Source organism: Dermacentor silvarum, chromosome 6 (genome assembly GCF_013339745.2).
Source record: "Dermacentor silvarum isolate Dsil-2018 chromosome 6, BIME_Dsil_1.4, whole genome shotgun sequence".
NCBI lineage: Eukaryota > Metazoa > Arthropoda > Arachnida > Ixodida > Ixodidae > Dermacentor > Dermacentor silvarum.
The window spans coordinates 83867621-83894630 of record NC_051159.1 but is presented as its reverse complement, the minus strand read 5'-3'; the positions used below and the strand labels follow the sequence as shown (position 1 = coordinate 83894630).

Sequence of the window (27010 nt, the reverse complement as noted above, 5' to 3'; positions counted from 1 at the left end):
TCTTGCCCCACAGTTGCAGACCAGTCGTCTGAGTCGCCGCGTGCGACAGTCGCGGACCTGCATTGTACCAGACGCCCCAAATGTCACTGCTACGACCTCTGCCACTCCCGTTGCCACCGCTGCCGCCACCACTACTACCACAGCCACGGTCACTGCCACGGTCACTTCTAGTGCAACCATCACTGCACCTATGGCAACAGCGACATCAACAACTGTTGGTGGTGACTCACTAGAAAACCCTACGGAGCCTGCAGATGTGGCCTCCCAGAGCCCAGCTGCCAAGCGGCAGCGAAGCTCGACGGGCCAAGGGAAGCGTCCTCGCCGTCGCCTGGCTCCCGAAATGCAGGCCTACCGCAAGGCAAAGCGAGCCAAGCGCAAGTCCGCTCCTGCGGCAGTGGCACCAGCACCAGCTGCGACAACACCTGCCCCAGTTCCTAAAAGTGAACCCTCCACACCGGTAGGCCTCTTTCTATAAAAAAGAAAAATTGCTAAGGGTGTCAAGCAAACGCAGCAATAAAGCAGTGTGCGTGATTGGGTTTGGAGGTCTTAAAGAATTCTCTTTTATTAGCGGTGCACGCAGATCTGTACACAGAGCGCAGCAGGAAGCAGCTGACTGTATCATTACAGTGCTAAAGATGTTATAGCACCCGTGTCCATCGCTTTCTTCTCAGATGTTGTCCTTCATCCTTTGCCATTAAGACCAACTAGCCCGTCAACAAGCCATGTTCCAGTTAAAGCTGGTTTCAAAACAAATTTTGCAACTCCTCTGCTAGCACACGTATTGTTACACTGTCCAGATATGTCATGCATCTAAGAAGGGAGGTGCCGGCTGATAAGAGGAGGAGAGACCAGGTGAGTATGGTTGGTCAGTGAGAGGAGGCATACTGCATACTGCATCGTATAAAGAACCTATAAATGAGTGCTTTACCTTGTAAAACAGAGTGGCACTATATGCATTTGAACTTAGATGTAACATATTAATGGATACACAGTATAACGAAGTAAATCTAGAATGTTTCTCACCAATATAAGCATGTAACAAATACTACATACTTGTAACGAATATTGCGTATAATGAAGGTTTTGTCGTGTAGGATACGACTTCGTTATAAACAAAGCTTGACTTATAAGAAGCAAGATGCATAGGAGTGAGTACGCCAACTAGTGCTAGCATTGTTCCTGGCAGAAGGAGGAGCAACACATATTGGCAAGAACCTGGGATACAGGCAGCCACAAATCATTGCATTATCCAATATGTGCTCTGAGCTGATCGAAAGTAAAATTCGAGATGCACAATACAGAGTCATATAAAGAATGGACTTAAATGTTGGTGCTGTTGTTAAAGCTACCTGTGCTAAAGGGTCCTTGTGTAAAAGTTCCTTAATGTGTGCAACCTGCTTATGTCCCCAAATAATTTTTTTACAGATCATGCGGAAAGCTGCCATTCTACTTATTTGTTGTTTTCTTCTTTCCTATATCAGACAAACCATGCAGCTACTAAATCCAAATGGCTCGATTGCAGAAGAGATTAGAAAATGCAATCTATGTGCAGCTTTTAGAGCTGAGAGGCTAGCCAAAAAAAAAAAAGAGCTCTTTGTGTTGTCATACCAGATGTGCAAGTCTAGGTTGTGGGGTCTGACTGTTTAGCTTATGGTTCACATTCTGTTTAGTTTTACAGTACAAAGAAGACAAATAAGTGGCACATTTAATTAAATGCCACCATCCCTAACCACATTTGTTGGGACACTGCTGCGATTGCAGCTACATACTGCTGTTTCAGTTTGCAAGTGGCAGCATGCTTCAGACAATCGCCATACTTTTGGTTGTTGTGTGTCAGGAAACAACTGTGTGTACCGATTACTTGAATAATTTTTTAATTTTTTTCAGGAAGTATTCATTTTAAAAGTCAATGGCAGGCAGGCTCACTTGCATGCATGTGACCATTATGTATTTTTACATTTGTGTGGTGGTGATGGTGGAAGTAGGATATTTGTGAAACATCCTGAAGAGCGTATTGCTTTCTGAAACTTAAACAGGTAGCCAAAGGCCCTTATGGACTTTTGACTAGCTCAGATGTGTCTATAGTTGTCAGCAGGTATTGCAACTCATTGAGCATGTTTTCCTCAAGTAAAACCACAGTGTCTTTATAAGGGAATAACACAATACCGTAAAATACCGCGGAAGTGTTCACCCCACTTTCACTGAAAATTAAGTTAATCTAGATATGGGCGCTTGTCCGGTCGAAGCAGTAAAAACCAAGATTGCGGCCAACGAAAAACTTCGAGGCAGGGCTATAGTGGCTATGGAATCGAAGAAAGCATGTTTATTTACAAATGGTAAATGATGGGCTACATTAGCACCTACTTGTCACTGAACCGAGTGCACGACTCTTCCCAGTTGGTGCAGAATAGGAGGTCAATGCATTCGTTACTGACACTCGCGCGACTTGAACAGACCACGGGCTCTTTGGTGCCTGCAAGTCGGTTATGCAAGTGCCCGTCCTCGCTGCCATCCAACACGACACTGATCCCACAACCCTTGAAGGATTGCGCGACCTTTTTTTCATACACAGCAGCCCAAGCCCTCGACACAAAGTTCAGCACGTCTTGGCATGAAGGCTTCTGAAGGTTCCCTTTAGGAGTCTTCTCTCCCTTCCTCATAAACTCGGCCCATGACATGCGGAGGGAGTCCTTGAATGACTTATTCCAGTAGACGTCTGCTGGTTGCAGGATTTCTGTATACCCTCCTGGAATGTACACGATGTCGGTACTAGCCGCTTCTACTGCATAGACAACGGCCTTCGTTTTGTGGATGGGGCTTGGTCGATGACGAGTAAGCGGCGAACATCGTCCATGTTTAGGACCCCAAGGGTGGCTGAACCACTCGAGGCATTTTTCGGTTGTCATCCAGACATTTTTTTTATGAAGTTGACTGTACATTTGCTGTAGAAACGAAGACAAAGGGCACAAGAATTAGGAACAACCGTGAGCGGCTTTTCGCAATTATTGCGCCTAGGTCGCGGGTGTTATGTCATTGAGTCAGCACTGTCACTTTCGATTTCTCTTGCGACCAGCATTTCTCCGTATTGTCACGTGATACAACAGAGGAATATATTAAAACAGAAGAATATGTTAAATGGCGTTATTTACCTGGAATTCAAGGGTTCATGAACGCCCGAGCCGAAATTCTTCCTGTAGGCTCCTTGAGGACGATAAGCACCGAAGTTTTTCCCCAGATGCTCGGGCCGCCAGGGCCACGGTGAAACTGCGGTGTTGGTGATCCGTATGCTGCTTTCCCCTGCGATGTTGTTGGTACGAGTCGCTGGACTGTCCATTCTAACCATAGTCTGATCCATGTTGCACATGTTGTAGGCCATGTAGTCGAAGCTTGCCCTCAAAGTTGCAATTCTTGAGCGAAAGGCATCTACAGCTTCCCTGCAGTCAGCAGGGGTCTTCTGACTGTCAATGGTAGACACACATATTGCCACTCTGAATCGCTTCTTCCACAGGTTGATATACATGCTTGAGGCCTTGGAAGTTGCCGAGGTTCAGGTTTCCAGCAATTCTCAGCGCTTCCTCTGTTAGGAGCCGGTTATTGACTGCGGGGCCAGCATCTCATTCCGTTTGAAGGTAATCAAAGAGGGTGTCGGCCAACTCTTCATTGAAGACAGGCCCGCCATCCGTGAGTTTGCGCTTCCTCTTCTGCTTGCCGTAGTTGAAGTGCTTTAGGGTGTCATACTTGGGGTCCCACTCGTGGATTCTTTTTCTGTCTCTCTTGAAATGCCGAGCGGTGCAGCTCACATTCTTTCCCGATGCGCGGTGCCACTCGACGACTTCGATCATCCTGGCGATGGTATAGGTGTGCATCGTGCGACTAGCGGATTGCACGAGAAGTTTGGGAACAGTGGCTGTGTGCACACTTTATCAAGATGTGTCTCATTCTGCATTATCTTCACCCCCATTGGTCTTTCTCTTTTCACTGCAAGGAAGCAAATATCCCCGTCATCGCCCCTAGCGGTCTCGTAGCGACGGCAGTGGGGTGAATATTTCGGCTGATGCTGCCACTTTTGAAGGGGGGGGGGGAGAAGCGCTAGACATATAATTTTCAGAATTCTGAAGCTTTGGAAATAGTAATACGGGGCGCTTGTGCGAATCTGGGTGCTTCTGCAGTATTTGACGGTAGATAAATGTTTGCACTGGCACACATAGTAGTAAGATGTGCCACTGTTAATTAGCAGTGTACCTTTACATACAATTAACATTTAATCATGCCAGTCATTAGAATGCTTGTGATTTACGACGCGTTTGCAGAATAACTGCAAATAGGGGTGCATGAATACTGAGAAATTTCAAATACCACCGAATATTATATGTTTAAAGTTAGTTTTTGTTTTGAAAGCCATGTACTCCAAAATTTTCATATATTCGATAGGATACGAATATTTGAAACAGATTGAATATTTTGCTGACCGTGTGAGAGCAGACACAATTCTTTGTTTGTTTTTATCACTCTAGGATTGTATGCCTGATTTTGTGATGATTTTGTGCAACAGGTGAAATTTAGTGCGTAAAGTATGCCCAGCCACCGGACGACCACGTTGTGCGGGAAAGCTAACCTCTGAGTAGCAAGGGGACAAGTTTCCGAACAGTGAGGGTGTACTTAGAGCGTAGTGAAAGAGGATGGGGGTGATTGCACAAAGGAGCCTGACTGCAATAAGAATGCTCTTTCGGGGAGTGTAAATCCAATGGGCCAATCCACAACAGCGATGCCTGTCCACACGGCCTCGCTATGCAAACATGCCAGCTTAATTACTCAATTACTCAATTTTACAAATTAATCTAAGTCATATAAATGGGATTTTACTGTAATGGCTTACTAGTGTATTTTTACCACTCTCAAAATAATTACAATGTTCCAACAGGTTGAATCAATCAAACTTCCTAATGAATGCTTGTTAATGTCATTATTTGATATTCAAAGTTAAGTATTCGTCTTCAATTTGTATTCAAAAGTTTTGGAATTCGCTCCCTCCCAACTGGAAAGCATCAATAAATGCTTGAGGCCCGCCCTTGTAAACTGTTGCTGCATATTGCACAGCATGTCTACTCCATGTGTCCCCAAAGGGCACCACGATTCTCAATGCATGTTCCTCATGTCCTGGAAAAAGTTTGCTTGCAACTATCACTATTCATGTTATGTGAAGTGTGCACAGGGCTCGAAGGTATTCTTTTCTTTCTTTTTTTTTCCTTGTGCTCATAGCTGGCGATACTTAACACTACTGCACCTTCTGTGTGGCTGTGCAGTACATTGAGGCAGTCCCTGGTGTGTCCGGGATTCGCATGCCAGTGAAGAGGACTCCGCTGGACAAAGACCTGAAGGTGGAGTGCAAGCGGTGCGGTAATCCGGGTGACTGCACAAATCTTGTTGTGTAAGTGATTTTGTTTGTATCCAATGTATGATCTCTTCCAAAGGTTATACGAGCCACTAGCTTGCCTCGTGCAAGCTGTTGCCACATCACATGGCGGCATTTTTAGGGCATCCAGGCTGTAGAGTGTTGGAGTTTTCTTTTTGCGCACAGTTGGAGCTTAAAGTAAGGCGGTTCCCGATTAAGTTTGGTGACCAAGCGGATAGGCGGCTAAAAACAAACCCAAGTAAGCAACCAGGCTAGTCAGAAATGACCTGAAACAACCACAATATTTTATCCTTATGAGCCATATGAAGATGTGGTTCATTTGAACTTCAAGATATTCTTTGCACAAAAGTGTCCTTGTTCTGTCAGCGCCATGTAATCTTTTGCCTTCCTGTTTTAGAAGACAGCTATAGTAGAACCTCGCTGATACGTTTTTGAAAAAAAAAATGAGGGACAGAATGTACTAATTGGGAAAACATGATCCGAAGGAACTGAAAAAAGTTACACTGAACTTTGACATCTTTGTATTGCGATGCGTTGCATGAATCGTTGCTGCATGAGTCGCCAACGCATGTCGAGTTAGTGGGGCTCCAGTGGCCCGAGACGCGTTTTGTTGTTTTCCAATTGCAGAGTGCTTTAGAATGCCGACGGGAAACCGAAATGAAATCGAGCTAGTGGGCGGCGCCGGATACCACCGGAGCGAAACATGACGCACACATTGCGCACAGCGAACGGCAGCACATTTGGGTTATCGCCTACTAAAAGTGTGCAGTACGCTTCCAATGGCACTACGCCCCATGCGCTGTAAGATAGGTAGATCAAGAGGCTTATCGCAATAAGGTTGGCAGCGACAGCCGAGAATGCGGCGTGTAACGAACTGGGAGGATATTTGCTGGTACCGGAATAAGAAACTAAGTGCGCGCTGGCGTTCTTACGTGAGATGGGCGGGCGAGTAATGCGGGCTACTGTTCTCGATCGTGTGTGCCTTGCCCCATTTCTTGTTTACATGAGATCTCAAAAACCTATCTTTATGATTACAGTCTGCACCAGGGAATGGCGACGCGTTTAGGTTATCGCTTATTAAAAGCATGCAGTACGCTTCCAATGGCAACGCGCGCTGTGAAACAGATAGGTGAAGATGCTTATCACAACAGAGTTTGCGGCAATAGCTGTGAATGCGGCGCGCTACGACCCGGGAGAAGATTTGCTGGTATCTGAGTACCAGCAAATTATCAGAAGTAAGGTGACAAAAATTTTCGAAGCAAGACAAAAACAAAATGGGTAATGCAAGCATTGGTTTCAGTTACGTAGCAGAAAATTATATGTCAACCTGTGGTTTTTGCTTGTAGTCTTTCGTTTATTGTTTTTGGTTGTCTAGTCATGTAGCCATTTTATCTTTCACGCTACAACCTGTGATGATTTGCTTACAACGGGCCCTTTTACGTGTGTCTATGGCACACAAATCCCAGCAGCTTTTCTTGCCCACAAGTGTACGTGCCCCGTCTGTGAAATCGCCGAGATTAAAGGGACACTAAAGGCAAATATTAAGTCAAGCTAAAGTGATAGATTAGTGCTCAAGAATCTCTAAGGCGTCAATATTATCGCAAGTAGACCCTTAGTAATCGAGAAATTGAGGTAAATGCAAGACACGATTAGAGACTTCTCTAGGACATTCAACTTGCCTGATGACGAAGGCACTCATTCTTTCACTAGTACTCAACCACTTGTTATACAAACATCATTGTATTGCTTTATGAGACAAAAGAAAATGCTACTTGTCCCGTTCTATTTCATTTTTACAAAAAAGAACTCATGGGCGGTCGAAATGTTTCGCTCTCGCTCGACTCTACGCCGCCCACGCTTTCGCGCAGTGCTGCGTTGTCTTGCTGGCTCGCGAAACTCGCACAAACTGCAAATAGCAGAGAATTACACTTCCATGTGATGCTGCGGGATGCCCAAACAGTCCACACCACTTGACCAAAAGCAGCTGCAGCGGCGAATCCACCACTCTAGCACCTTAGCTCGGTTTCTCCATGGCCGCGCGTTTGGGTTTGGGCAAAAAAACGTACTGCCGTCTGTCAGGCGCCGTTTACTCACTGACGGCAGCAAAGGGTGGTGATGGCATATGCAACGTCACCACTCCCTGGGCGGCGGGAGATTTGAATGGCGATAAAGGTATTCAGACCCTTCAGATGCAATTTTCTTGTAAAATAAGTCTTTTCTTGGCACGAAACAAGCATTGCGAGGTTTTTGGAATGCTATTTAAACAGGCCACGTCGAATATGTGTCTGCATTTGACTATTCGATATTCGATTCAATATTTGTATTATTCACAGACTTCTGATTGCGACCCATTTATTTAGTGTTGCCACTATAAAAACTGACTGTCCCACTACAGAAGTTATTAGGACAGCCAGATGGACAAGCGAGCAAACTTCAAAAAGCTTTTTGTTTTTTCTTTTTTTGTTTGATGCAGCTGTGATGAGTGCAAGAAGGGCTACCACTTCCTCTGCCTGTATCCACCTGTGCGAAAGAGCCCGAAGCAGCGGGGCTACACCTGGAACTGTGAAGAGTGCAACTCTTCAGTAAGTTTGGTGTGGGCAGTGGAGAATGCTGCTGGATTTCTTTTTCAGCACCATTGTGAACTGCACGTCATTGCAGTAAGCTCTGGTTTGGAACACCTACGCTGGATCAAGAAACGTGAATCGTTTCCTAACCAAATGACTTTTGCAGAAAGCCACAATGTAAAGGAGCCCTTGTTAAAACTCTTGAAGAAAAAAAAAAATTGTGTCCACTTGCCTGTAGCAGAATTGTGCAGAGAGAAGGGCTTCACAAAAAAATATGCGAGCTTTTCATTGACAAAAAATTTTGTGGAAGTGCAGAAATCGTATCAGCAATTTATGCCAGATAAGGCAGTGGCTCTGTTGATTTAGCCAGGAGGCTAGCAGGTGGCACAAGGCCGACTAAATCATCACTCAAAGTGAAGTGAGCAGAAACAAAAGATTTTAAAAAAATTATGTGGGTAAGCTTTTTAGAGAATCCTTGTAGGTTTTGCTTTGTATTATTCTGCTACAGGCGGTTAACAATTTTTTGTTTGATGATCCTGTTCTTTCACCGTTGTGGGGCTTGTGTGATTGGTTTCTTTTGTGCAGTGGCCTTGGTCTGTGGGCATTAAAGACTCGGCCAAGAACGTCCTTGCGAATGTTTTCTTGGATGGAATTTACTTGCATTTTCTTCCTTTGCATGATTTGCATAATCCTGTCTCTAATGTGGATCTGCCTGATGCCAGGATTATTTTTGTTCCAGTTCTATTCTCTGTTTATTCTTTTGACCTTTGCCTTTGGCCTAAGTGAAATCTGCACCTACACTCTTCACTCACTGTATCGGGCAATGGGCATGGCAAATAACAGTGTGGCAGATTGAAAGAATTGTGTTAAATGAGCTATGAAACATTGCTTTAGGTCCTGTTACATTTTTTCTTTTTGTGTGTTTCGCAAATTTGGTGAAAAATAGAAAAATTATGGTCAGAAGCAAAGGACAACAGGCACTGTTCAGCAAATAACAACGGAGGCTAACTTTCAGTTCAACAGCTTTCTATGCCGATGTAATGGGCACATGCTTGCTTCTTGCGTCATCTTGCTGTGCTCGCTTTAATAATAGATGCATACAATGGACATACAAGCTTTCTGTGTTTAAAAGTCTGTCAGAAAAATAGTAATGGGGTTCGTATGCCTCCTTGAAATCCTTAAATAAAAGGAGATTCAAGGGCTTTTAAAGCTCCTTAAAAATAAGTGTGCTCCTTGAATTCCTTGAAAACTGGGGTTGGGGGCGAATTCAGAACATTCAAAGTAACGAACTTTGCATAGGGGCTATGGCATGGACATTGTCTATCGAGAAACAATCACAGATTATTTTATTTTGGGAGGGTTGCTAAACAATTGCAATGTGCCTTGTCCACAGCCACCAATGAGAGGTTTGTTTAAATCACCGTTGCCATCATGGAGCTAAACAAAGCCAGATCAAGCGAAGAAGCCCTGCCACCATTTTGTTGTTTTGCTAGTTGGTTCACACCCAACCATCAAGGTTCCATTTCCATGCCCTAGGCTCTTGAAATGCCTGGTGAAAAGCAAGTTTCAGCTTTTTGGCGTTAACATGACGAGTATCCTTGACTTAAGTCGGACACTACTAACCATCATGCCAGAAGACAATTGACATCATTACAATGGGGAAGTCAACTTAGCAAAGCAATCTGACGAGCTTGAAGCATGTGTCCAACTGAGCAGCTGCTTAGCTACAAGAAATTGCAGCTAACAAGTAGATTTCATTCTTTTTCAGTGTATGTGTACAAATAAGGTTTGTTTCCCCTTCCTTGAATTTTGGCCTTCGGCATCCTTGAAATCTTTGAATCGCCCTTGAATATTGGGTCAAATGTTCTGTACGAACCCTGTAGAAGTTTCTGCCAGTACGTATACACATTAACGGAATACAAGCAGGGAGCCACAAACAGCAGCACAATGGTGGCAACATCCTGTGGTGCCGTGCTCGACCAAGCTGTATTGCATTATGTTGCTGCATGCTTTTACCTACTAGCATAAAGATCGCTGCAGTGACACTAACTTCCCAATAGTTTTTGTGGCAAAGTTGTATCACACAACGGCAGAATGTTCCAGCACATTCTCGTTTAATCATGATGTCACCACACATTCCCAACGGCGCTGCTGTTCGTGTTTCCTTGTACTCCGATAAACTGGTAATGCTAAAACTCGAGCTGCAGGTAAAAACTCTCTAATGAACCCACTTTATTGCATGTTGCATGTGAACAACATAGGCAAGGCATGCATTCTAACTCTAACATTTTGCACCTCTTTCGAGCTGGTTGTTTTGCATGATAACAGGACTAACACATAATGTTCATTGACTACACTAAGCTGCTGCAGTGAGCCTTCGTCACTGCGTAAGAAGATACCTAAAAAGGAATGCGGTGATTGAGCATACAATACTCGCTTATCGTTGGCACCCAGGGAAAATCTATGCTTCAAAGCACTTTTTATCTTCAGAACACTTTTTACCGAGCACAAAGACACACAAAATGCCAGTGGTTGAAATCTGACTTCTCCCTGGAAAGTCAGCTACAGGCAGTTGCATGAAAAAAAGTTTCATAATCTCACTGTTAGGAAAGTGGGCTTCTGCTGCAACTTGTGGATCAACTCGTGGGCCTGAGTTTCCTGGAGCTGTTCACAAACCGATAGCAATAGGGAGTGTCCAGCGCTTAGAGGGGGTGCTGTGGTAAAAGCAAGGAAGCAAGGAAAGAACCGTATTTTATTTTTAGAAGTCGTTACATCGTGCGGGTCACTTCCTGTAAAATCGGTAACCATTCCTGATAAGGTATGAAATAGTCCGTTATGTCACTTGTCACTAACCACCGTATGCTGTCTTATGTGCTGCCTGTATGTAAATTTGTCCTGTTGATGCACACAGTTCAAATTTTCACTGCAAAAATATTGTTGCTCAGTATTTGTGCATTCTTTGACAAGAAAGATATGGAGCACCACTCGTGCAATTCGATCTTGTTTTTAATTTCCCTGTTTCCTCATATGCACCCTGTGTGTGTGTTGCGCTCATGCCTTTGCACTTTTTTTTTTTTTGACTAACAGGAATGTGTGAGCTTGGAACTGATGCCTTTTGTTTACTCTCTTGCCGACGCACCTTTCCCTTGCAGTAGGAGCAGCGACGCATGCACCTTTAAGCGCTGCAAGAACACAGTAAGCGTCAACACTACTTTAATTGTACGTGAACATCAAATAACCTTACTTCTTCTTCATCATCATCATCGTCAGCTGAAGCTTAAGTCCACAGCAGGACAAGAGGCATTTCTCGTTGTCCTCCAATCACCCCGCCCAGTGACATCCACTCCCAATCCTGCACCTGCAAATTTTCATATCTCAGCACTTGTGTGATGCACCTGAATGTGATTCCTCTCCCTCAGCATCCATCACGTTAGTACTATAAAAGGCTGCTGGGTGTGATCTTATAACGATTCGAAAAGCAAACCGTTTTCTTGCCCTCGCATGATTGGTCAGAATCGGGCTTTTGCTGACAAAAGCGCAGTTCTGACCAGTCGCGCAAGGGCCAGCGATCGATTTGCTTTTCGAATTGTAATATTGCCCACATGGTTACCTATTGTATCACTCATCTTATTATGGATTTATTTGACTGCTCCATTTGTTTCAAGATGCAGCTTTACCCCCTGGGACCTTCTCTCATATTCAAATTTTACATTTGAAACACAGCAATGCTCTCGTTGGACAATTACTGAACCAAATGGAATGACACTTTTTGCATTTGACAGGAAAGTTTAAGCCTACAATGACCTAACACTGTTTCACATGAAGGAAAATTACAACTAGCTCTCTTGTATTTCTGACCATATTGTAATTTAATTAGTATAGTAATTGGTTTGCTAAACTTTCCACAAGTGAAAGCTCAATCCAGTGCATCAGGAGCACTACTGTAGGCTGTACATCAAGTTTCCCATGCTTAAATCAGAATTTGAGGTATTAGTCTCGGCATAGCACGTCGGATATGTTGGGCATTACAGGTCCAAAGGGACCCAAAAGAGAAAAATATTTATCTGTTTAGGTCAATGAAGTAGTCCAGTATTCTTTCAAAGCATAATTTACATTTCATTAAAGGAGCCCTGAACCACTTTTTATCAAAGTGGAGAAATGCATTTCAAGTGAAAATAAGCTATTTCTGAAATACTTTGTGCAAAATGTGCTTCAATGCATTCGGCAAAAGTGAAGTTATTGGCAATCAAGCACGGCTTTCGCTGTGCTCCTGTTTTTCATTGCCTGTCACTGCGAAGGCTATGGTGGAGCGAGGCGTTCCCACAACACTCCACCTTCTAAATGTCAGCATAGCGCGCGGTTCAAATTTCATTTTGGATGTCAACGTAGACGCCACGACTTCCGATGTTGGTGCCTACGACGCGCTAAACGTAAGCCAAACGCGGTTTTCCTCAGCAAGCCGCAGTGCACTTAGCCAGTGGGCTCGTGGCAGCACCCCGCGGTATCTCCGACCGCAGCCACCAATAGCAGCCGTGTATGGGAATCCGCTTTATTACGAAATAAAGCATCCAGAAGAGAGTGAGGAGCAGGCTTCTGTTTGAAAAGAGAGCGTTTCAGAGAAAGGTGACTTGCGCTCTGTGTATGACAGCGAAACTTGGCTGAGGTGTTCACAGCAGCGTATGCTACCCGCGGGCTATGTTATTTCACCAAGCCCAAGGGGTGGTTCAGGGCCCCTTTATTGGAGAGCTTCATTATGGTTATGAATGGAATAAAATCGAGGCCAAGCGTTCATCTTTGATTTCCCTATCCAAACTACCATGCCTGTGACGTCTGTAATGTTGCAGGTGTCTAATAACTGCTGTCATACAGGGCACTTTCGATTGCATTCATGCCCGATCGAAACTGTTTTTTTTTTTTTTTTTTTTTTTTTGCACAAGCTGCAGCCTGTCGTAGTTGAGAAATGCTACCTTGGTCAGTCTCGATTGCGAAGAAAGTGCCCCGTGTGACCGGTGCACTTTTTTTAGTTGCAGAGTGTTGCCAGGTCGAGTCTTTACTTAATTTCATATGCAGTGTAAACTTGTCTGTTAACAAACAATTAATTAGGCTTCACAGTCCATGATACATGGTGCTAACCAAAAGTCCCGGTAATTAGAAAAGCACAGGCAAACTGAGTGGGGTGCACATTTCTGCCGCTAGATGTGGCTAGCAGTATTCCTTGCGGATCAGTGTGCCAAACGACTTGCATCTAAGAAGGAGTATTGTTTTGCAAAGTGTTGTTTTGCAACGCAATGTTTCACCAATTTGGCACATTTCTTCGCAACCAGTATTGCAAACTTCTAGGAGCAAAGGATTTGCATTAAGTTTTGTTTTAAACTTGGAAAAACTGTGGATCAATCTCATTGTATGCTAGAGGACGCTTTTGGAGTTGACGCCATGCTTAAATCAGAATTTGAGGTATCAGTCTCGGCATAGCACGTATGATATGTTGGGCATTACAGGTCCAAAGGGACCCAAAAGTTTTTACAGGTCCAAAGGGACCCACGAATTTGAGGAGCGATTGAGAGAAATGGCAGAAAAGCGGTGGGCAAGGAGAGTTCTCAGTTATTTGTACACGAGGAATGTTGACACAAAATGGAGGAAGCTGACCAGAAAATTGTCAATCAAATATTTGGACTGCAGGAGGGGTGAAAACCAGGAAACAGCGGTTAAGAAAAAGGTTAAAGAAACAGAGAGGAGTCTATGGAAAACAGGGGTGCAGACGAAATCAGCACTGGGAACATACAGAACTTTCAAGCAAGAAATTGCCAAAGAAAATATATATGATAATTTTAGTCGAAGCTCTTTGTTGTTTGAAGCCAGGACGGTAGTATTGCGGACTAAGGTGTACCGAGTCAAGTACCAAGGTATAGACATGTTGTGCGGTGCGTGTGGAGAGGAAGAGGAAACGGCTGAACACCTCATACTTTTCTGTAAAGAGCTTAACCCTACAGTGCAAAGCAACGGGGCTGATTTTTTCAAAGCATTGGGGTTTAGGGACAGTGAAGGCAAAATAAATTTTAAGCGGGTAGAAATAACCAAACGGAGGTTATCTGATTGGTGGCTAAAATCAAGGCAGGGGTGAAATTTCACCCACCACAAAGTACAAAATATGTTAATAGCAACGGCTAGGTGGCTTATGCCACCACCCGATTTAAAGGGTTCAGCCTCATCCATCCATCCATCCATCCATCCATCCATGAGCCAAAGTAGGATATTTTTATTGCATAAACGCTTCAAAGAGGGTCGAATGTGTGTTGACGACGATCAACGTTCTGGATGCCTGTCAGCAAGCACTACCCCAAAAACGATAGCGGAAGTTCGTAAGGCTATCCATGGAAATCGCAGGCTAACTATAAAGGTTGTCTGCGACATTGTAGGACAATTGTACTACACATTTCAGTGAATTTTGTTCGGATGTTTTGAACATGAACTGCATTTCTGCAAAATTCGTGCCAAGACTGCTCAGTGACGAGCAAAAGCTGCGCCGTGTTTCTGCCTGTATGGAACTGAAGCAGCAAGTCAGAGACAATCCCACATTCCTCTCAAGTGTAATAACCGGAGATGAGACGTGGGTTTATGGCTACAATCCTGGAACCAAACAGCAGTCGTCGCAAATGGAAGTTGCCAAATTCCCCTTGGCCAAAAAAGGCACGTCAAGTTCGTGGCATTGTGAAGTCCATGCTCATCGTTTTTTGTTGTTTTTTTGACCTACATGGAATTGTCCACAAGGAATTTGTACCTCCTGGACAAACTGTGAATAGCGAGCTTTACTGTGACGTTTTGAGGCGCTTAAGAGAGAGCATTTGTCGCAGATGTCCGGAGAAGTGGAAGAACAACAACTGGCTTCATCACGACAATGCGCCCACTCACACATCACTCGTTGTTCGACAGTTCCTGACTTCCAAACAAATCACAGTACTTCCGTACCAACCCTATTCACCCAACCTTGTCGCTTGTGACTTTTTCTTGTTCACAAAGTTGAAGTTGAGGCTGAAAGGACGTCGGTTTCACACTGTTGAAGAGATCCAGTCGGAATCCCAGGCAGTCCTCAACATACTGTCGCCTAGAGAGTTCCACGAATACATGCAATCGTGGCAGAAACGCTGGGATTGGTGTATATATGCTCAAGGGGTCTACTTCAAAGGAGACAGTGCTGATTAGGCGTTATGGTCAACACTTTTTTTACGACTGAATTCCCAGAACTTTTGGGTTGCACCTCATATGAAAAGCTGGTGCAGGAATCTCAAGATAGTGTCGCTGGCCATGTATCGTTTCAAGTTTTTTTCTGGCACGTCACACTTGCATCGAGGATAAGGCTGACCTGTTTGGCATTCCGGAAGTGTGTTCTATAAATCTAGCTTAAATTAATATCTCTATTTTGTGCTGCAATAAATTTTAGTGATTATTGGAATATTTAGAAGCCAATATTTATAGGTTGAAATTTTTGAAAAATGTATGCTTCAATTCTGTGCACCTGCAACAAAAACGGGTATTTCAGTTCCTTGAACTGCATCTTAGAGTGTATAAAGGATACAATCTGATGTATTAGTTTGCTGTGTACATGAACTTGTTAAATAATTTATCTGAGTTTTGCAAATGTGCTATTCACAAATTGTTGGTATACATCGGGGCAATGTAGTTTTTTTTTTCTTTAAATGCCTGAAAAGATGCAGTTTACAGAATTTCCTTGCCCCCTTCCCCCCCCTCCCCCCCCCCACACATTTTTCAAAGTTGTAAACAACAGAGTTGTGTTTCAGTTTCCAAAATTTTTCTGATTGTGCAATTAAAAAATATGTATGGAATACTTAGAGGGGCCCTGAACCACCTCTCGGGCTTGGTGAAACAACATAGTCTGTGGGTAGCATACGCTGCTGTTAACATCTCAGCCAAGTTTTGCTGTTGTATGCGGTACGTGGCGCTCGCAAGTAGAGCACAAAGTCACTTTTCTCTCAAGCGCTCTCTTTTCAACAGAAGCCATGTTCCTCACTCTTTTCTGGACGCTTTATTTCGTAATAAAGCAGATTCTCATACGTGGCTGCTATTGGTAACTGCAGTCGGCTACGTAGCGTAGATACTGCGGCCACGAGTCCACTGGCTAAGCGCACTGCGGCTCGCTGAGGATAACAGCATTTAGCTTACGTTTAGTGCGTTGTAGGCACCAAAATCGGAAGTCATGGCGTCTACGTTAACACCCAAAATCCCGGCCACGGCAGCCGCATTTCGATGGGGGCGAAATGAGAAAACACCAGTGTACTTAGATTTAGGCGCCCGTTAAAGAACCCCAGGTGGTCCAAATTTCCGGAGTCCCCCACTACTGCATGCTCATAATCAGATTGTGGTTTTGGCATGTAAAACCCCATAATTTAATTTAACATCCAAAATTAAATTTGAACTGTGCGCCACGGTGACATTGGGAAGGCGGAGCGTTGTGCTCACACCTCACTCCTCCGTAGCCTTCGCAGTGCAAGGCATTGAAGAAGGAGAGAGAACACACCGGAGGCCACGTTTGATTGCCAATAACCCTGTTTCTGCTGAACACATTGAAGTACTTGCAGCAAAGTATTTCTCAAATAGCCTATTTTCACTTCAAGTACCTTTCTCCACTTCGATGAAATGTGGTTCAGGGCTTCTTTTTAATGAAAGATCTGTTCCTGACAGTCACTAGAATTTAACCCTATTTTCTGTTTTTTCTACTATATGCAGCAAGCTTCACTCAGGTTGGTTCAGTGGCATACAAGCAAGAGCATTTCTGTGTTTCATACATGCTTGAACATGGATGGGGTGGGTTAAAGCTGCCTACTAGTGCCAGGTTGTTACGCAAGTAACTAGGAAGTAGGATTGTGCAAGGTATAAACAGTTTTAGATTTGGTTACGTGGGAATCACTATCGTTTGGCTGTAATGGCAATCATTTTCCTTGATTTTTGTACATGGTCATATCAAGTTGCCGCAAATTTTTGAAAAATCAGTTACAGTACTGCACATCCGTCATTGAAGTTTGAGCACACCTTTGTTAACATAAGCGCATGGAGCCTGCACCAGCTTGTCACAGTGATATATACGGGTGACTGCAATTCACATGTCAGTACACTTACAGTAAAATTTCATGACACTTTGTTTGCATATATAATTGAACACTGCCTCCTGTCCTGATGAATCAGCTCCCTAGGAGTGGAAACTTTTTGTTATTATTTTATTAAATGTTTCAACAACAATAAACACTTCCACAGTCTCAAGAAGAGACATGCCTTATGATATTTTTTGTTTGTTTTGTACCTATGTGCACCATGTCTATCTATAGCCAGAACAGCTCACAACATACACGTCTTTTCATATGTCAGAAAATTGTGACTGGCCAATTTATATATACAAGTTTCACTGTGTCAGCAGTCAGTTTTAGCCAACTATGGTTGAAGAAGCAAGCAAACTTTCAAGACAATGCTGCTAATGACGTGCGCAGGGCTGTGTATACTCGCGGACAACTTTCTGTGGCAATGAAGGGAAAGGTACAGGCGCGTGATGCTGCACATGTGTTACCACGCCAAGTAGTCCGTCAGCGTTTGAGTGCTTTTGGTTGCTCGGAACAGACGCTGAATCGACGCAGCTTCCACGTGCGACGGTTTAGCGTTTGCCCAGACGCGGAAGGGAAAAGCCGCCAAATGAGCAAACTTTTACTTTCACTGGTGTGTTCCGTCTTATTTAACTGTTGCTAATAAACTGCTTATGTTTTCTCTTCCCCAGCCTAAACCAACGTGGATTAAAACGCAGAACTCTTCAGAAGCACTCTCATTTGTGCGCGCTTTGCCTCCGTAGCTTCCCCTTCATTGCCACAGAAAGTTGTCCGCGAGTATAGAGATATGCCTGTCCATGTTAGTTCTTGAGGTGGGAACTCGAAAGATAACATAATTCTTTTGCAGAGTGGGCACACAGCACAGAATTGATACGGTATTGTAGACTAGATGCTGCAGTAGCAAAGTGTTTTTTGTTTTCTCGTAGCCAGGTTTACAAAACTTATGTGCGTGTGTAAAAGGCTGCAGTATTTGTCCAACAAAGAATGATAAGTATATGAAACAAAAATGAACCATGCACGACAGCTTCTCCAGTTTTTTCACGCCTTTTTATGCTGTACATGAGCCTGGTGCAGTTCACCTAGTGATTGGCTCATAGGCTGACAAGATTATTGTGAAAAACCTGACTTACTGAAAATTACTTTGCCTCAATGCAAGCACGCGAAGGTGCTTTTGTGATACCTTAGGGCCATGTGTTTGACAAAGATAGATTTGCCCACCAAAAAGACAAGCTATATGTGGGTGTTCTGAACGGATAAAAAATGACATCTTTGTAGACAGTCCTTTGTTCTCTGATGTGTGGTTTGCTTGAATAAACGCAGTTTACCGTAGTTTTAGTTCTTTTGGGGGCAGTTTATAGCTTTGTGCATGTTAAAGCTATAAACTTGCTTTCCTAGGATAAAATGTAGCTGACAAGGTGAATGGGTCCAGTGCTGTTTTATGTTTCGTTGTAGTGAAGCATGGTCTTATTGTATTCTCGCAGGATGAAGAGGACTCAAGAAAAAGAAGAATACTGGCCAGTCACTTTGGATATTAGCGTCATTCCTTCTTCCGTCTCAGCATTTTCTTCTGTTACTGCTGACATCGCCAAGTTGCTGCCATGACTCGGACCGCGTTGCCATCTCTCATTTTGTATCGTTGTCAAAAGGTGTTTCTGACAAGCGTGAATAAAACAGTATACGAAGTGTGAGAAAGTCTTGTGTCGAGCGCGTAACCGAGCTCGTCGGTTGCAGTCATAATCGCTTACGTCATAGACGGCTCGGTTTCGCCATTACAGAAATAACAGGCCCAGCTTTTGGTTGCAGGGGAACAGCCGTTCGTAGCTGCTAGCCACGTGGTTGCAAACGCGTCCCCGCCCCCTCCAACTCGACGACGGTAGCGCGACGTATTATGTAAGGCAAGTACGCATGCATACGCGCCCATACAAAAATAAAAAGCAGTTCCTCGTTTGCTGCAAAGTTTGGTTAAACCTCACAGGCCATGCACGAGACGACGCCAGGACATGCCGCAAAGCTGCACCAAACGCTACACATAACGAAAAAAAAAAGAAAAACGGCCCGGTCCACGCCGGCCGGTAGACTCCGGTAGACAAGCAAAATGCTTTCCGCGTACGAAACGGTGCTGAAAACTGCCTTTAATCGAGTTGCACCTTTCCTTCGCATACACTCATCCCCCTCTGACGATACGGTAAGCGGCCTTGGGGCACATCCCGCGGGAAAAAAAGAACAAAGCGCCCAAACAACGCGTACGGCTGCTTCTGGAACGTTCCTGCCGTTTCGAGAAGCGCAACGAACGCTACCATGTAGCACATACAGCTAGTGAGGCAATTCGGCTCTTGACAACGACGAGTGCAGCGCCGCCACTAACTGTGTTATTTAGAACGGCTGGAGAAAAAGCATTCGGTCACGTGGTTGTCATTTTTGTGTGTCCCTGGTGGGACCACTATGGCAAAATGGGCAAGGAAGAACATTTTCCCCGCCATGCGGCCGGAGACACGGCAAGCTGCGATTGGTTGAGCGGGCTCCGTCTAGAAGATTCTACGTGACGTCATATCCCAGCCACATAAAACTGACTGGTCGCCTTTTTTGCGTAGTGAGAATTGCTCGTGTCGAACGCATCGCGGTAGTTTGTCCATCGAGCTCAGTTGTATATATATTTATTCTTGAGTGCGGATATCGGACACAGGTGAGTTTTATTACGTTATTATCGCGGCGGCGGATAAGCTTCGCGCCTGTTTTCGCCTTGCACGGCAAAGGTGAGCTCGGAAACGCCCTAACCATTTCGGTCCCGTGTGTCGCCCATCGTTGCAGGCATGGCGAAGGTGCCCGCTATTGGTATTGATCTTGGAACGACCTACTCCTGCGTTGGAGTCTTCCAGCACGGGAAGGTCGAAATCATCGCCAACGACCAAGGAAATCGTACCACGCCGAGCTATGTCGCGTTCACGGACACTGAGCGACTCATTGGAGACGCGGCAAAGAACCAAGTGGCCATGAACCCCACCAACACAGTGTTTGGTAAGTGGCTTCTCCTGTGGTAGAACTGTCAAAATAATTCGTTGGTTAACACATTGAGCTAGTGCTGATTTTTGCGGTATGCTTAAAACAAGCCTGCAGTACCGGCGAAGTGAGCCGATAGGCTTAGCGTGGCGGGAAGTGCCGCGATGCCGGCGGCTTTTTCGTGCACACCTCGTGGCAAGCCTTTATGCCTCATTCTGCATTCTGAGCTGTTCAAGGTGTGCTACATAATACGGAGGAAAATTAGCAGCATGGTTCTTTCATAACCATCTTGCCAGTCGGCCTCCAAACAAGCTGCAATTTTTTTGGTTTATTTCATTTTTTTTTCCCCTTTTGATCTGTTACAGTGCGTTCGTGTATAATTCTGCCCCTTGTCGCGTCTTTGTAAACGTTTTCAATTTGATTCACTTTTGTGTCGCTGGTGTGACGACCCTAACGGAAGGCCGTTCTTTACAGACGCCAAACGTCTTATCGGGCGACGCTTTGACGACCCTGCTGTCCAGGGTGACATGAAGCATTGGCCCTTCGAGGTCATCAGCGATGGCGGCAAACCGAAGATCCAAGTCGAGTACAAGGGAGAGACGAAGACTTTCTTCCCCGAAGAAATCTCGTCCATGGTCCTGATCAAGATGAAAGAAATTGCCGAGGCGTACCTGGGCAAGACCGTCACGAACGCGGTGGTCACTGTACCCGCCTACTTCAACGACTCGCAGCGGCAGGCCACGAAGGACGCTGGCACCATTGCCGGCCTGAACGTCCTCCGAATCATCAACGAGCCCACCGCGGCAGCTATCGCCTACGGCCTTGATAAGAAGGGCACTGGGGAGCGCAACGTGCTCATTTTCGACTTGGGCGGCGGCACATTCGATGTGTCCATTCTTACCATCGAGGACGGTATCTTCGAGGTCAAGTCGACGGCCGGCGACACCCACCTGGGCGGCGAGGACTTCGACAACCGCATGGTAAACCACTTCGTCCAAGAGTTCAAGCGCAAGCACAAGAAAGACCTCACAGTGAACAAGCGTGCCCTACGTCGTCTCAGGACCTCCTGCGAGAGGGCCAAGAGAACGCTGTCTTCAAGCACACAGGCTAGGTTCGTGTTTCGTTTGTTTTGCAGCGAACGCAGCGTAGAAGTAAAGCATTGTTCCCTAACACTGTGCCGCGACCGTAAAGTCTAGTTGTGCACTCGGCTTAAGCAACTTCGTTCCCTTCTCTTATCACCCGTTGCTGAGAGTAGAAGTTACTGGCGATAACGAAGGCTTGGCGCCATGCCAACCAATGAGGGAGGGCAGAACGGAAAATTGCAGCTGATGTAATGCGGCTAAACCCTTTTTGCAGCGGGCAGTCATGTCAATAGCATGCCCTACCCATAAAAAGTAAACAAAGTAGCAGGGAGGGGGGCAATGAAGGGCCACAGTGGTAACTGTTGCATTATGCATTGCCTGTCGCATATCGCGAAAACAAAATGCATTTTTGCATTCCTGTTAAAAGCATATCATAGTTGCTGGTGCAGTAAAGCTTCACTGTGAACTGTAGGCCCAATGAATTGGTGTCTTCTGCTTCCTGTAGTTGCATATTAAAATTGTGCCAGAGTACCAATGCAAAATGTTCTGGGGCATGCTTGTGAACAAGCCAATTCAACTCTGAATGTTGTATATTGTAGTACGCCATAGATGAACTTGTTCCTTTCATGAGTCTACTTTAACATTAGACATTTAGAGCCTGTGCGCTTGGTGCATTAAGAACCAACCCGTTGTGCCTTCATGTTTCGCTAATTGTGCTAATATTTCTTTACAGCATTGAGATTGACTCCCTGTTCGAGGGTGTGGACTTCTACTCCACCATCACTCGTGCCCGCTTTGAGGAGCTGAACGCTGACCTCTTCCGTAGCACCTTGGAACCCGTAGAGAAGGCTCTGCGTGATGCCAAGCTTGACAAGTCTCAAGTTCACGACATTGTCCTTGTTGGTGGCTCAACCCGTATCCCCAAGATCCAGAAGCTCTTGCAGGACTTCTTCAATGGCAAAGAGTTGAACAAGTCCATCAACCCTGATGAGGCTGTGGCCTACGGTGCTGCAGTCCAGGCTGCTATTCTTATTGGTGATAAGTCTGAACAGGTCCAAGATCTGCTGCTGCTGGATGTCACACCTCTGTCATTGGGTATCGAGACAGCCGGTGGTGTCATGACTGTTCTCATCAAGCGCAACACAACCATTCCCACTCGCCAGACCCAGACGTTCACAACCTACTCGGACAACCAGCCTGGTGTGCTCATCCAAGTGTTCGAGGGTGAACGGGCCATGACCAAAGACAACAACTTGCTTGGCAAGTTTGAGCTCACTGGTATTCCTCCTGCACCCCGTGGTGTGCCGCAGATTGAGGTCACTTTTGACATTGATGCCAACGGCATCCTCAATGTTTCTGCTGTGGACAAGAGCACTGGTAAGGAGAACAAGATCACCATCACGAACGATAAAGGTCGCCTGTCGAAGGAGGAGATTGAGAGGATGGTCAAGGATGCCGAGAAGTACAAGGACGAGGATGACAAGCAGAAGACGAGGATTTCTGCCAAGAATGCCCTGGAAAGCTACTCCTTTAATGTGAAGTCCACAGTTGAGGATGAGAAGCTCAAGGACAAGATCTCCGATGAAGATCGTCAGAAGATCCTCGACAAGGTGCAGGAGACCATCAAATGGCTCGACTCTAACCAGGTACGTTTGAATTTCCGTGATTTATGGAAATGCTTATATAGTCCAATTTCTTGTGATAATGGGGTGTTTGCATACATTTATGAACACCATACTTATTTATCTTCACAGTTGGCTGACAAGGAAGAATATGAGCACCGGCAGAAGGAGTTGGAGCAAATCTGCAACCCTGTCATCACAAAGTTGTACCAGGCTGGTGGCATGCCTGCTGGTGGCTTCCCAGGTGCAGGAGCTGCAGGTGCCGGTGCAGCGCCAGGTGGAGGTGCCGGAAGTGGGCCAACGATTGAGGAAGTCGACTAAGCTAAAAAAAAAAAAAAGTGTTCATTGGAATTGTACATGACACCAAGAGTCCATTTACTTTTCAGTGTTTATTTGACCAATAAAAACTTTTTGTGTTAACTGGCCTGTTTGTTAGGCATTCCATGCTGGTTTATATAAAAATGCTTAAGTGCATGTGTACATAATGTTTGTTTTTAATAAAGGTGTAGAACAATGTTTAAAGTTCACTTCATTTGTTTGAACGAAAGTAAGTCAGTGGTGGCAGTGAGCGGCCCTTTTTAAAGCGGCTGACTGCTGCTGCATTGTTTATACGCCGTACACTCGCGAATTCGCATTTTGAATCTGCCCTTTTGCAGTGAAGCAGTCTGCGCTAGGGTGGCCACCCTACTTCAGCAGAACACTTCTGGGGGGGGGGGAATGCCATTTAACCTAAAGCCCCTCGATAAAATTCTTCATTGAGGGGCTTTAATTTAACCAGCTTGAGATGAGCTGTCGCGAAGCAGCGTGTCGGTGGAGGCAATCGAGTTTGGGTGTTGATTTAACGAAATTATGGGGACCTCTAAGCGAAGTAATTCGAAAGGGCACCGTAGGCGTAATCGGGGTGCTGCATATTTAGGTGCGCATGTTCGAAAAACGGTGTTGCGCCCACCGCAGCACTGCTCTTGCTCAAATGTTGCAGAAATATCGCATTTTGGAGCATACGTTGTTTAGTGTAACACATGCCACAGTTACATGCCTGGGTTTTTTTTTTTTTTTTTTTTATTGCCTTCGCTTTTGGGGATGCGAGCTGCTGCCGCGACGTCGCAAGCATGTGTCGCCGGCAGCTTTATTCTATGGGCAGCCCGTCAGGGAGCACGCGTCAAACCTACAGGCTGCACAATATCGCGATTTTGGCACCTCCCCATAGAATAATGAACTAACCTCCCTGTTCTGACCACACGTAACGTGATGTTACAGTGGCTATCCACTGCAGTGATGTGGATCTCATTGTAAAGTTAATAAATCCCACGCGTCACAACTCGAGAGTTACCTTGGTACCGCAGTGAACAGCGCCCACGAGAGTTCAGCTTCATTCAAGCAATGCTTGACACATAAGCGCGTCAAAGGACTTTCAGCATCCACTTTTGCCTTTTCTCTCATAAAGTCGTGCTGCATGGTAATCGCTGTTCGCGGTACACCGGTAAATGTGCGGCAACTCTTCTAGTACACTGTAAATCTGTGGTACAGTTATAATTCTAGTTAGCTATAATTCTAGTTCACTATAGTACTGCCATAGCGTCCTATATATTATATATATTATTATATAGGAGGCTGTGGTACTGCACAACCAGCGCAGGAATGAGATTGCTGCACGCTACTAAATAGATAGCATAAATAAGAGATAAAAAAAAGACATACTACACTAATTAAAATACCATATAAAACTTTGAAGCAAAAATGCTATTAATGAGCAAATGTTTTGTCATTTGCTCGACAGATGTACTGAAATGTCAGGGTACGGATATGCTTTCGCACGCGCTTTCTCAGCAGAGCATAACCTTTATTCTATGGCATAGCAGCGGAAACGTCATCGGCATCATTGGTATGACGTTGTGCATGACGTAGTGGCTCTTGTATTTTTCTTTTCATCTGGGGTCTTCCCGAAGTGTGGTGTGTGCTGCACGTGGACCCCATATTTTGCCAAAATGGCACAGTATAACTTTAAGAAGATAGAAGTTGTCCCAACTGCCAAAGTAAGTAAACGACTTGTCACCTCTGTGTCTCCTTATTTCGCTGGTTGCGTTGTCTTGGGCCTGCTTAGCCCAAGTTTTCAGCCTGAAGTTGTGACGCGGTAGGCCTTCGTGTCGACTTTCGTCATGGTTCAATCTTTTCCCCCCAGGACTTCATAGACATAACTCTGTCGAAGACTCAAAGGAAGACCCCTACTGTCGTTCATCGGCACTACAAAATATCTCGGATCCGGCAGTTCTACATGCGCAAGGTGAAGTTCACGCAACAGAATTTTCATGACCGCCTGAGCAAGCTGCTGTCCGACTTCCCGAAGCTGGATGTAAGAATCTGTTTCTAGGTGATCCCTCACTAGTGTCATGCACTGTGTCCGTGTTGAGCAACTCGTTTTTGTTCCTTTTGTGTAGGATATTCATCCATTTTATGCCGACTTGATGAATGTCTTATATGACAAGGATCATTACAAGCTGTCATTGGGCCAAATAAACACGGCCCTGCACTTGATCGACAAGTAAGTCCTTTGGTTTTTCTGTTGTGTGCGTTTGACTTGTCGCTTGTATACGCTAGCAAGCAGACGTATGCTTGCGAGCGTAGGGCGAAAATAATTGAAACAGATCAAAGTCGGGCCTCCTTGTTCGCACATGAACTGTCGTACATGTTCGTACATACACGCACAGTCGCAATCTTTTTGAGGGTGAACACGGGAGCGCGCGGCTTTCTATATCACCAACGCCGTCAGACGGCAGCCACAATATCTGCGCGCATGTGCGGGGAGGGTAGGCTCCTTTTCGTGCGCATTACATCATCGTAGCGCGCGTGTGTCGTCTGCTAGCAGTTTTTTCCCCTCAATAGAAACCAAATTATGACAGAAACCACGATTTTGATGCTTTTAATTCAGACCGTTGTGCTTATGCTTGGCGTTATTGTAATTACTTCAACTTTTCACTTTGTTTAGTTTTCCTTCTGCTGTGTTCTTATCGTGCAACGAACAGGCAAGGGAACACAAACATCCAAACTTTATTTGGTGCAAGTTCAACTAAAGATTCATCCGTTTAGAAGTAGTATTAGTAAGCAGGAATAATTTTCTCTTTGATGATGTTAGTATTTTGTCATACAACCCTTTGCGGAAACGACGGCTGCCATCCTAGAGGGCAGTGACGCGTACAGCACTGGCACAAAGTCATGATGCGCTAGAAGATCCTCCCATTCTTGTCGAACGGCTGCCCACAGCTCGTCCCATAGTCGTCGGGCGGACAGGTTTTCGCACCATGGCTGCTTTGATGTACCCCCATATATTTTCGCAGATGTTAATGTCAGCGCCTTTGGCCGGCCAGGAAAGCATGCTGATTCTGTGATTTTTTATACGTTCCTTGACAACTTTTGCCGTGTGAACCGGCGCCAGGTCATGTTGAAACATAAAGTCGGCATCGGGAAAGACGCTGTGGGCTTAAGGCAGCAACACATTGTCCAAAATTTCTGTGCAGTATCGCTGCGATGTAAGGGCACCTTCTATGCAATGCAGAGGCCCGAGACCATGCCTTGACACCACGCCCCACACGTTCACGCAGTTTCGGCCACTTGCGGCGACTCCCTGCACATTGGCTGGCTCGTAACTGCATGGAAATCATATTTTTGACCATCCTTCGCAAAATCAAACGTGCATTAAGAAAAGTTTCTTACCCTGTGCCTCTGGTTCGCCAAACTCGCATCCGTTGGTCTTGGCGAGTTGTAAATGTCGACTCATCCGAGAAGATCACTCGGCCCCAGTCATCTGCCATCCATGAGGCGTGTGCTTCGGCAAACTGGGGACGTGACTTCTTGTTCGAAGCAGTGACGACTGGCGTTCGTGCAGCTACAGAATTTCGCAGTCCAGCACTTCGGAGGCTTCGCCGTACCGTAGCAAGGGAAGCATCCACATCTAGCTGCTCCTTCACTTGCCTCGCGGACTGGAACGGGTTCTCGACGACAGCAGCTACCATAAGCGCGTCTTCATCCTCCCTCGTTGCCTTTGGTCGACGCCTGTGTGGGGCATCACAGAGTCGGCCTTCCTTGCTGAATGCCTGAATAATTCTGTTGACGGTCTTGAGCGGCCTGTGCACGAGAGCACTGATGTAGCGCTGTGAATATCCCTTAAGCGAATATTGTACGATTTTCCACCTCTCTTCTTCGGGAACGCGGGCCATGCTGAAATTCAGTT

General features: G+C 45.3%; 3 protein-coding genes across 5 annotated transcripts in view; all 3 read left to right on the top strand.

Annotated features, from left to right (window-relative positions):
* The window catches only part of LOC119455687 (PHD finger protein 14-like), a 64716-nt gene extending 45940 nt beyond the window's left edge, over positions 1-18776 (top strand). The window contains exons 18-22 of one of the 3 annotated variants that reach the window (XR_005193007.2): positions 14-457; positions 5304-5428; positions 7887-7995; positions 11130-11196; positions 18566-18776. Coding sequence is in view for 2 of the 3 variants with exons in the window: in XM_037717110.2 (XP_037573038.1) it covers positions 14-457; positions 5304-5428; positions 7887-7995; positions 18566-18619 (732 nt within the window). In the remaining variant the exon portion in view is untranslated. The remainder of the gene's footprint in view (positions 1-13; positions 458-5303; positions 5429-7886; positions 7996-11129; positions 11197-18565) is intronic. The other 2 variants (XM_037717111.2, XM_037717110.2) reach the window with 2 other exon arrangements.
* Positions 18777-19608: 832 nt separating this feature from the next.
* Positions 19609-23198, top strand: LOC119455688 (heat shock 70 kDa protein cognate 4). Its single transcript, XM_037717112.2, has 5 exons — positions 19609-19767; positions 19893-20099; positions 20556-21192; positions 21897-22809; positions 22918-23198. The coding sequence occupies exons 2-5, from the start codon at positions 19895-19897 to the stop codon at positions 23104-23106; spliced, it is 1944 nt and encodes a 647-aa protein (XP_037573040.1). The 5' UTR covers positions 19609-19767; positions 19893-19894; the 3' UTR covers positions 23107-23198.
* A 1477-nt stretch (positions 23199-24675) lies between these two features.
* Positions 24676-27010, top strand: part of LOC119455689 (GTP-binding protein 4-like) — a 45811-nt gene continuing 43476 nt past the window's right edge. The window contains exons 1-3 of the mRNA XM_037717114.2: positions 24676-24818; positions 24965-25135; positions 25221-25324. Coding sequence (XP_037573042.1) covers positions 24771-24818; positions 24965-25135; positions 25221-25324 — 323 coding nt within the window. The 5' untranslated portion in view covers positions 24676-24770. The remainder of the gene's footprint in view (positions 24819-24964; positions 25136-25220; positions 25325-27010) is intronic.

Excerpts from the sequence above, each read along its gene's own strand:
- LOC119455688 (XM_037717112.2), top strand. The coding sequence starts at position 19,895 with ATGGCGAAGGTGCCCGCTATTGGTATTGATCTTGGAACGACCTACTCC. Across the intron at positions 21,193-21,896 it reads TCTTCAAGCACACAGGCTAG|CATTGAGATTGACTCCCTGT; the intron begins GTTCGTGTTTCG and ends ATTTCTTTACAG. Across the intron at positions 22,810-22,917 it reads AATGGCTCGACTCTAACCAG|TTGGCTGACAAGGAAGAATA; the intron begins GTACGTTTGAAT and ends TTATCTTCACAG.